We start from the raw sequence: 11,492 nt of genomic DNA on the forward strand, positions 1-11,492 counted from the left end.
CGGGTCACGGGGGCAGCAGCCTAAGCAGGGAAGCCCAGACTTTCCTCTCCCCAGCCACTTCGTCCAGCTCTTCCGAGGCGTTCCCAGGCCAGCCGGGAGACATAGTCTTCCCAACGTGTCCTGGGTCTTCCCCGTGGCCTCCTACCGGTTGCACGTGCCCTAATCACCTCCTTAGGGAGGCGTTCGGGTGGCATCCTGACCAGATGCCCGAACCACCTCATCTGGCTCCTCTCGATGTGGAGGAGCAGCGGCTTTACTTTGAGCTCCCCTCGGATGGCAGAGCTTCTCACCCTATCTCTAAGGGAGAGCCCCGCCACCCGGCGGCGATAACTCATTTCGGCCGCTTGTACTCGTGATCTTGTCCTTTTGGTCATAACCCAAAGCTCATGACCATAGGTGAGGATGGGAACGTAGATCGACCGGTAAATTGAGAGCTTTGCCTTCCGGCTCAGCTCCTTCTTCACCACAACGGATCGATACAGCGTCCACATTACTGAAGACGCCGCACCGATCCGCCTGTCGATCTCACGATCCACTCTTCCCTCACTCGTGAACAAGACTCCTAGGTACTTGAACTCCTCCACTTGGGGCAGAGTCTCCTCCCCAACCATAAAACGATATTCTGAAGATTTATCGGCAATACTGGCCCCGTATTTACTTGCTATCATATTGATACCAAAATTAGCTGTATCACCCAACCTTACCGGTCACAAATGATGGATTGTTTACAAATGATAAAACTTTTGGAGGCCCCATAGAAATTAACATAAACCTTGATCAGAACCAAACAGGTAGTGGGGCAGCCATCTGCCTCAATCACGCAACTGGACAACAAATTAATATGTATTGCAAAAGACGAAACTGGTTGTTTTCATCCAAACATGTTTTATTGTACCAAACAAACACAAGAGGGTGTTGCAAATGAAAAATAAACTGTTTACATCAAAATTAAATGACAAAAGCAACCCTATCTAACAGAAAATAGATTAAGGTAAACATTCAGGTATTCAAATGATCATCTATCCTTTTTTATTGAACATTGGTACAAATCAAATACAGCAAAAACATGTAAGTCGGTCACATTATTTGCACCTATTGGCTATTTAGCAAGCTATTTATAATGCATTTTACTTTGTTAAACATCAAATGTTTCCTCTCAAACAACAATGGAAAGTTAGTACACGTTTGGGGGAAAATAATGTAAACATTGCATATTATGGAGGGATTTGTTCAATGTAAAAAACAAATCCCTGCATTTAAAGACTCCAACTAGCAGAAGCATCAGAATATCCCAGTTGGCAGCTCCTTGCTAAATATGCCATCAAAGTCCAGCTCCAGACTCATCAGCTCCTCCTCCACACTCTCCAGCGCCCACTGGTGGTCAGTCAGTTCCAGGGCTTCCCATTCCGCCTGAAAAGAAAGGACAAACCAAGGACTGCGTTTACATAACGGAGATCTGAGGTTGTACCAGTCGGAATTCAACCAAATAATTGAGGCTGTGCTTTACAGCCTTAGCAAGGGCTGTTAAAAGAAGAACGTGAAAAATAACATAACATTAGTTAACTTCTTGTTACACTTGTACGACATTTAGGAAGTGTGTCCCTGATGGAAATCACTTTTGAATGTCTAAAGTTGTGTATTTTTGATTTCCCTAAAATAGTATTCTAACAGTGGTTAACTTATCTTAATGCCAATTAGGTATGCTAATAAGTCAAATGTGTGAGGCGCATCAGCAACACTATTTAGCTTGGCATAATGCTTTCCTTCTATGATTAAGTATTTTATTGTCTTTGTTTCAATAAGAATAATTAGACAGTGGTTGACTGCTTTACAATTGTATTACTGTAAAGACATTTAGGAAGTGCGTCCCTGATGGAAATCACTTTTGAATGTCTAAAGTTGTGTATTTTTGATTTCCCTAAAATAGTATTCTAACAGTGGTTAACTTATCTTAATGCCAATTAGGTATGCTAATAAGTCAAATGTGTGAGGCGCATCAGCAACACTATTTAGCTTGTCATAATGCCTTCTATGATTAAGTATTTTATTGTCTTTGTTTCAATAAGAATAATTAGACAGTGGTTGACTGCTTTACAATTGTATTACTGTAAAGACTGTTACTTAAAATAAAGCCTGTACAGGTAATTTTTTTCTATGCTCTCCTACGAGATTTTTTTTTTTTCTAAATATGAGGTCAGTTAGCATCCCGGGAGCAATTTTCTGCCGCTTTGGAGGCTCAACTGTATTATCGAACTTGAGTCTGTTCTCAAATCTTTACACAAATTTACACAACATTGTTTGTGTTAATCTGGGATCTTCTAAAAGGAATTACATCAGTGATTAAACTCATTTTCATTTTGGGCTACATCGCAGTTACAGCTGCCCACACTGGGCGACTTGTAACTGAGAAACATAAATGTATAATTGTCACATTATATTATTACACAACTGCCCCTTTCCTGATTATCAGCATGTTTTCTGCCAACAAGCTGATGGAAAAAATGCTTTGCAATCAGAAGTCAAGATGACCAAATTAAAGTTCAGCTATTGTAGAGTTCATTAAAAAAATGATTCCAATGACAAAACAAAAATGCTTGGAATAGCTTTTTGCATCAAATAATATTGAGTTAAGAAGAACTGCAGTTGCACCGGTAAAAATGTTTTCTCACAAAATATAAACACTTTTGGCAAAAATGCCTTGTTGACACACATTTCCAGATTTTTGCAGGCTACGTGGCCTTGAGTTTGACACCTGTAAGCTTAACCTTTGGGGCCGAGAGAACAAAATGCCACATATTCGAGCTTTTAATCTAATTTTGAAGATGTCCAAACACAGCTATAACAACTTAGTCTACCTTGAAAGCTTTATTTGTATCTGCCGGCATGGCCATGGCAGCTCCACTCATCTGCTCCTGCATGATCCTTGACTGGTCTGCACCTATTAGGACAGCAACACATAAACAATCACTTGTGTCACATTACAACACTACCAAATTAGACTAATTACCGTTGTCTTGGCCGAGGATTAATGAATACATGCTTCGCAGTCCGAAGACATTCAGGAAGTACCACGATGCTGAGCTCACCCTGGACGGTACACGTTAGACACGTTAGTAGTACAAATAGCAAAGACAATACTTCTTATCTTACCATGAAGCATCCAAAGAGAGCAGCTCTATTCCTTGTTGTAGCATGGGCTTGAAGCGCAGAGTGAGAGGGAAGGGGACCTTAGCTGCATAAACGAACCATTAAATTTAGTTGTCAAACACTTGTATGGAAATGGCTGAGAATGTCAAATGATTTCATGTCATTACTTGTTACAAATCCTGAAAAGGTCCAGTTTATCCAGCCCCCGATCAGGATCATGGGAAGCACGTTGGTCACGTTTCCTTTCATCATGTCCGTCAACATGCTGGGGTCTGCCAGAGTCAATCAGCAGCAGATGCACTTCAGTCGATCAATCATTTAAAATGTATTCAAATAACTCTTCATATAACTCTTAATCACAAGCTTCTCAAGGTTTCATCTTTAGCTTATTACCAACTTTTTTTTAATTTTTTTTCAAATTTATAAAAACGTGAAAATTGATTGGAAATTGTTGCGACAATGTTGAATCAAAGTAACATTTTTCAACTTATATATATTTTATTTAGGTGTGGTGTACTTAATTTGCTGTCTTCTTTCAGTTTTGTCCAAATTAATTTTTTGAATTTTTTTTTGAAAATGTTACATCTTCAACTTATCACCAACTTAATTATACCAAGTTTTAACAACCTGTAAAATACATTTAATTAGGTCCGGTGTAATTAATTTGCTGCCTTTTTTCATGTTTATTAAACCTACATTCTTCAACTTATCACCAAATGTATTATACAGTTTTATCAAATTAAAAAACTAAGTTGACAAAACTTGTACAAAACAATTGGAAAACGTTGCAACATTTTTTAAAAGTTACATCAAAGTAACATTTTTTACAGTGTATATGTGTGAGTGAGCGGATTACTCTTTTTCAGGCTTTATTTTTCTAGGGGCAGGGTTTTGATTGATTGAGACTTTTATTAGTAGGTTGCACAGTGAAGTACAAATTCCGTTCAATTGACCACTAAATGGTAACACCCGAATAAGTTTTTCAACTTGTTTAAGTCGGGGTCCACTTAAATTGATTCATGATACAGATATATACTATATATATACTATCATCATAATACAGTCATCACACAAGATAATCACAGTGAATTATTTACAATCCGGGGTGTGGAGGGGAGGTAGGTTTGGTTGTTGTCATCAACAATTGAGAACAGAGAAATGGATTTTGGAACAGTGTAGGTCTGACTTGGTAAGAAGAATATATATATATATATATATATATATATATATATATATATATATATATATATATATATATATATATATATATATAGAGAGAGAGAGAGAGAGAGAGATTTGTTAGATTGGAATCTGGGTTTAACGTGGGTAGTGGAGCTCCCCCTGGTGTTGTGGTTATGGCGGTCATTTACGTTAAGGAAGTAGTTTGACATGTACTTCGATATCAGGGAGGTGTAGTGGATTTTATAGACTAGGCTCAGTGCAAGTTGTTTTACTTTGTCCTCCACCCTGAGCCAGCCCACTTTGGAGAAGTGGGTAGGAGTGAGGTGGGATCTGGGGTGGAGGTCTTTAAGTAATCTGACTAGCTTGTTCAGAGTTTAGATTTGAGGGTTTTGGAGGTGCTAGGGTACCAGGAGGTGCATGCGTAATCGAAAAAGGGTTGAACGAGAGTTGCCGTTAGAATCCTCATGGTGCTTTTGTTGACCAGAGACGAGATTCTATAGTGAAATCTCGTTCGTTGGTTGACCTTTTTGATTACCTTGGTTGCCATTTTATCACAGGAAAGATTAGCCTCTAAAATGGAACCTAGGTAGGTGACCTCATCCTTCCTGGTGATAACAATGTCACCCACTTTTATAGTGAAGTCATTGACTTTCTTAAGGTTGATGTGGGACCCAAACAGGATGGATTCCGTTTTACCCAAGTGTATGGATAGCTTGTTGTCAGTGAGCCAGGTGCAAGTTCTACAGAGCTCAGCACTGAGGATTTTCTCCACCTGTGACTTGTCCCTGTCTGATACCTGCAAGGCCGAGTCATCCGCAAACAAGAACAATTCACAGTCGCATGCCGATGACAAGTTGTTTATGTATATTAGGAACAGTAAAGGCCCTAATATACTGCGTTGGGGGACTCCACAGCTTACTGAGAGGGGGGGGGACACGGTGCCGTTCACCTCTACCACCTGTTCCCTCCCCTCCAAGTAAGATTGCATCCAGCTCGATGAGGTTTTGTTAAATCCGATTGCTCTGAGCTTATCCAACAATATAGCGTGGTTAACGGTGTCAAAGGCCTTCTGAAGGTCCAACATGACCATGCCGCAGTATTTGCCCGCGTCCACCTCATGTTTGATGTGGTCGGTCAGATAAAGAAGGCATGTGTCAGTGGAGTGGTTAGTTCTGAAGCCGGATTGGAATTTGTACATGAGTTTATTAGTGGCAAGGTAACTATCGACCTGTTCATAAACTATTTTTTCCATTACTTTCGAAATGGAACTGAGAATAGAAACAGGTCGGTAGTTGCCAGGTTCCAATTTGCTTCCTTTTTTAAAGAGGGGAGTTACTCTTGCTATCTTAAAATCTTTTGGTACTTGGCCTTGTGAAATTGAGAGGTTTATTATGTGCGTGATGATTGGGGCAATGATGGAGGCAGAGTCCCTGAGGAATCTGGAGGGAATATTATCAAGGCCGTTGGCCTTGTTTGGGTGGAGCGCGCTCAATTTTTTAAGCACCTCATCAGCTGTGACCATTTCTAATTTGAAATCATTGTTGGATACTCCTAGCTTTTTGTAGAAGGCTTTAATGTGTTCTACACCAAAGCGACCAGAGTGGTGGGACAGCTTGTTGACAAGAGTTGCGGCTATGCTGGTGAAATACTTGTATTCGGGTCAATAAGGTATCAATGCTTAATAGATGCTAATTGTACATAGGTCTACTGTTCTATTGGCCAATTATATCAGAGCAATGCAATAGCAATAGTAAAGCAACAACACTCAATAAACTTAAATATTAATTACCAGTCATTGGAGAGGGTGGTACGACCTTTCTTTTTGTTTTTTTGAAAAAGCCATCTTCTTGATTGTTGAAGTAAAACTTCCTCATTAAAAAGGACTGAGGAAATGAAAGACAAATAATAATTATTATTATTATTATGAGCAACAAAGTGAAGTTACTGTGATTATAGTAGGTACATTTGCATAAGTCATTGTAACACAAAACGCAGCCCTCACACAATGCTCTCACTTTTGAGCAGTTTAAACTCAACAATATTATTTCATTATTGTACCGTAATTTCCGGACTATAAGCCGCTACTTTTGCCCCTCGTTCTGGTCCCTGCGGCTTATACAAGGGTGCGGCTTATTTACGGCCTGTTCTTCTCCGACACCGACGAAGAGGATTTCGGTGGTTTTAGTACGCAGGAGGAAGACGATGACACAATGATTAACGACTGACTTTTCATACACCGGTAGGCTGGTTATTTTGATAACGTACAGGCGAGCACTTTGTATTACTTTGCACCGTTGTATTATTTGTACTCTGCACGAATGCTGTTCGCCATGTCAAAGATGTGAAAGTTTGATTGAATGATTGAAAGATTTATTGTTAATAAATGGGACGCTTTGCGTTCCCAAACAGTCATCTCTGTCCCGACAATCCCCTCCGTGGTAGCAGGAACCCCTATATACTACGCTAATTACACATCAAAACCCTGCGGCTTATAGTCGGGTGCGGCTTATATATGGAGCAATCTGTATTTTCCCCTAAATTTAGCTGGTGCGGCTTATAGTCAGGTGCGGCTTATAGTCCGGAAATTACGGTAGTTTTAATTTGCAGCAATGTAGGCAGAATATTGTTAATATTATAGTTCTAACTACAATGTTAAATATGTACATTATTAGCTTCTAAAATGCATTGTTTGATATCATTATACTGTGTCTAGTGACAGTCATGCTTTATGTGTAGCATAAATGAAAATGGCTTACTTGTTTCGGAATGTATTTGCCATTTTCTCTGAGGATTCTGCTCCGAAGGAGAACCTGGCTGTAATGAGAGGTGCATCATTACATACTGCAGTAGACATCAACTGCAAAGAAACCCCAAAGAAAACTGCAGTAGAAAAATTCAAATTCACAGAGCAACAGGGGAGTTATGAGGTTACCATGGCTGTCAGACCTGAGGGATATCCGTCTTTATAGACATTAACAGGATGCCCATTAGAAAGTTAGCCAAATGAAAAGGTACATATTTATGTCTTTGCTAAATGCTTGGTTATAAAAATGTGTTCCTCTATTATACTGTAACATATTACATCTTAAAAGAGACATACGCATCAAGTCTGGCGCCCCTGGCATACCATTTTATTCTATCAACTTGTAGCATTTTTCAGTCACTCCAGGATTTTGCTGGCTTTCTTCTGTGATTATTAAGTCCTTAAATGCCTCCTTTTTTAGAGTGTTGCTGCAAGAGTTGCAATGTTTTGAGGCTTTTTTAGTAACCTTGAATCAAATTTTGATTATGAATTTATCACCATTTTTTGAAGCGATTCTTGTAACCTTGACTTAAAAAAACAAACAGGATTTTAACAAAAATTGAAAAACAAATTATGATCAGTCATTTTATACCACATATTTAAAAGTAGACACTAGACCAGGGGTGGGCAATTAATTTTTACCGGGGGCCGCATGAGCTACCCGAGCACTGCTGGAGGGCCACATCGACAATATTTCAATTAAATTTTGCTCAATATTATTTTTGATATATACCGTAAGATAAATAATAATAATAATAATAATAATAGTAATACTTCAACATAGTGTGTGTAACAGCATTCCATGACTAATATATATAAATTAACATTAATAATAAATGACAGTAAAATAAGCACACGTATGACTGAGGAGTCAAAGTGTAACTTTGTGTGGTGTTTGAGTTGTCCGACTTTTTGTGTGGCCTTAAACGCACCAGTGGTTTAGTGCTATGCGTGTTGGTGACAGATGACAAGTTGGTTTTGGCCTGGTTTGTACGGCAGAAAATGACTAGTTTTTCGAGATAGAATTGTTTTACTCATGTTTTTGGTGTGGTTATGTCCGAATATAAACAGTTTTGTTCAATAAAGTGATCGATATAATTCCTGTCCTCGAAGCATCTCGATAGACGTTACAATAATTGAACGGTGTTCAATTGAACGGTGTTGACGAACACCATTAGGGCCGCTTGTTGTCACTGTCACTCAAAGTTGCATTGCAAAATTCCATAGAATAAATATGTTTATTTTGTTTAGAATTCAGATGGGATTTGATTTGGTGCGCGGCATATATACTTGCTGCGCGCAGCGGACGCTTGAGCAGTGCGCAATTGCGCAGGCACGCACCTTGGAGGGGACGTTGCTTTGCAGTTCATGTGTTGTTGAAAACACGGCATTCCTCATCAACTTTTCTCTTTTTGGCGTCTCGGGTGTAAACCGTGCATCACTTGTCGCTGCATGTGCACCTTCACTCGCAGGTTACACACGGACACACGCCCATAAATAATACTTTTCAAAATAAAAGCAGCACAGTTGTATTGCGCGCACGACATAGATGTTTTTTCAACTTTATTTTGTAATTGCAGTTGTTCACATTCACTCACAATCACGCATACGTCCACACGGAAGTAATACAAATAACGATTTTCAAAACAAAAGCAGCACTGTTGTATTGCACACTCGACATAGAAACTTTTTTAAATTTATTTTGTAATTTATAATTGGCCTCACGCGGGCCGGACAGGGACGCACAAAGGGCCGGATGCGGCCCGCGGGCCGCAGAATGCCCAGGTCTGCACTAGACGGCAGTAAAAGCACATACTTAGAGCTCATTGTCAAACTACTGTAATGCTTTAAAGGGGAATTGCACTTTTTGGGGGGAATTTTGGCTATCGTTCACAACCATTATAAGAGACATGACGATGGATGTTATTATCTTTTTTGCATTTTAATTATTAAATAAATGCGGTCAAAAGTTTGCTTACAATGGAGCCTACAGGAGCGCTTATATACATGGTGTAAGTATATATGTAATGTAACAACGGGCACATTTCTAATAAAATATAATATTTACGTATTGTGACCATTTTAAGCATACGCAGTGCATTATTTCAAAAACGCTTTTTTTTTTCTTCATCATTGATTATTACTCACTGCAGACTTCAAGAGAGCCAACAAACATTTCCTTTTCTTGGATAAATAAAGGTTAAATAAATCAATAAATACAGGTATGTCCATAAAGTGCTATTTTGCACAATTTTGTCATTTAATTTCTTTAAAAATGTTTTTATTTTTACCATATTACTTCGTTTAAAATATTTTTGTTGCTTTTATAAGAACATTCAATTCAATAATGTTTCTTCTACAAAGGAAATCATTTTGAATGTGTTTGTGGTTTTTTTTGTTTTTTTTAAATAGAACTTGGTTAAAATATTTCAGTATAAGTACTTTTTAAAAATGCTGAGCACATGTAAAAATACCACAATAATAATGATAACCGTTATAATTTTGGTCACAATAACTGTGATAAGAAATGTATATACCGTGACATCCCTCGTACATACGCTGTCTGGCTAGCTCAGCTGTGTACAAACAAAACATGAAATGTGGGCCAATACTTTACATTATGATTGTTCATGTTTTTCAGTCAGTACAGATTGGTGTGTTATAGAATTGTGTTGTGCATTACAAACTGAAACGTGTTTTGTGTTGACGTAGAAGCGAGCTTATCTCTTGCTGTAGTTAGCTTTTACAGTTAATACCGAAGCATGCCGATGTGTTACTACGCTAGAAAAAGAGTTCCTCAGTGTTCGCTCTTACAATAACAATGTCACTACAGTTTGGTTATTGTACGGGTTACAAAACGTGACTGAATTATTGGTGACAGTTTCTGAATGCATTTTAAAGTGATTTAGAGGTAGAATTGATTGCTCCCATTAGTTGCATTGTTAGCCACCTAGAACTAGCTGATTTTACGTGTAAGAAAAGCGAAAAAAATCAACCTTTTGTCTTTTTGTCTATCATTATGATTGTAAACGATAGGCAACATTCCCAAAAACCCTGCAGTTCCCCTATAAAGACAAATATTTTTTCAAGTAATTTAGTGCCTATTCTAATGTACGGTACCTTGAGACAATAATATGTTGATTGGCAGTCTAAAAGTACCATGTCTTCATTCACTCGTTATTTTCACAGTTTTATGCATTTTTATGTATAAAATATAAAAGTCGCAAATCGAATGGCAAATTTGGAGAGAAAAAACTCGCAATCGGGTTTTTCTCAAAACCGTGCAGCCCTATTCTGCATCTACTGAAATGAACAGCAGGTGTTTGAAGTAGTGCACGTTTACTTACCTGTCCGACACCTGCTCTAAAGTCAACTTCTTGTCACTTTGAAGAAGAATGGACACATAATGACGTATGACTCCAACGAGGAAGGTGATGAAGACAATGGGCAACACCACCCAGAGTCGAATGTTGGAGTCCAGGAGGAGCTCCGGCTCAGCCATTCAGTCTGTTTCCTGTCACTAGTGAATTGAAGACACAGCAGTGATGTCACAATTGAAATGTAGAAGTCGTTTCTCAAAAATGTTGGGTCCAACTGATGGAGCAACAGCAGGACTAGAACATCAACCTAGCAAGCGCGTTGTAAATAATGTGCTAGCATTAGCCAGCCGGCTACCTTTCTAACCTTCCCGGTGACGGTTGCGTTATTGCCGAGTGGCGTTGACGCGGCGAATTCCACGACTTGTGACGTTTCTCGGCTGTGAAAATATAAAGCATTAAGAAGTCCAATGTATTTTTCTAAACAATTACAAGCTTCGCCAGACTCCTTCTCATGGAATTGCGGCTGATGACAGGTTTCTGCTCGCAAAGCCCATCCGCATCTTGCTAGTTGCTAGCTGGACTCACCGTTGCCAGACAATGTGAAATGACCATTTATTGTCTTGGAATCTTCCAATTGTCGTATATTGATAAAAAACTATCGTACATACCCTATTGTACTTTACATATGTATTTTGTGTTTGCTGATAGTCATGTATTGAAGGGGTCAAATGATCGTATAGTATGGAAGGATTGGAATTACCGATCATATTGTGTGTGAAATGATATCGTACGTCTGGCACCACTGTGTAAAGCCCTCCGTCGTTTTACCAGCCGGAACACCGCGACACTCGGCGGTGATGGGAGAATTGTGCCCCCCGGTCATTGGAGCTTTGAATCCGCAGTAACACTGATTTATGTGGACATTTACCTTTTTTGTCCGAAATAAGTGCAACAATTTTAAAGGGATTTATTTACCCATCTTGTTGTAATGTAGTGAATGGTGCATCAGCCTAATTCACTGTAATATTATCCAGGCCAAC

At 38.9% G+C, this 11,492-nt stretch overlaps 1 protein-coding gene across 2 annotated transcripts; it reads right to left on the reverse strand.

Annotated features, from left to right (window-relative positions):
* Positions 1–874: 874 nt before the first annotated feature.
* Positions 875–11,197, reverse strand: emc3 (ER membrane protein complex subunit 3). Of its 2 annotated transcripts, none has more exons than XM_062054364.1 (9): positions 10,817–11,197; positions 10,480–10,652; positions 7,086–7,143; positions 6,119–6,212; positions 3,315–3,419; positions 3,151–3,232; positions 3,008–3,087; positions 2,856–2,938; positions 875–1,410 (listed from the first exon to the last, which is right to left on the reverse strand). In XM_062054364.1, the coding sequence occupies exons 2-9, from the start codon at positions 10,632–10,634 to the stop codon at positions 1,282–1,284; spliced, it is 786 nt and encodes a 261-aa protein (XP_061910348.1). In that variant the 5' UTR covers positions 10,635–10,652; positions 10,817–11,197; the 3' UTR covers positions 875–1,281. The 2 variants fall into 2 exon arrangements, with proteins under 2 accessions (XP_061910348.1, XP_061910339.1); XM_062054355.1 differs by having other exon boundaries at positions 10,808–11,187.
* Positions 11,198–11,492: the final 295 nt, after the last annotated feature.

Source organism: Entelurus aequoreus, linkage group LG01, assembly GCF_033978785.1.
Source record: "Entelurus aequoreus isolate RoL-2023_Sb linkage group LG01, RoL_Eaeq_v1.1, whole genome shotgun sequence".
Taxonomy (NCBI): domain Eukaryota; kingdom Metazoa; phylum Chordata; class Actinopteri; order Syngnathiformes; family Syngnathidae; genus Entelurus; species Entelurus aequoreus.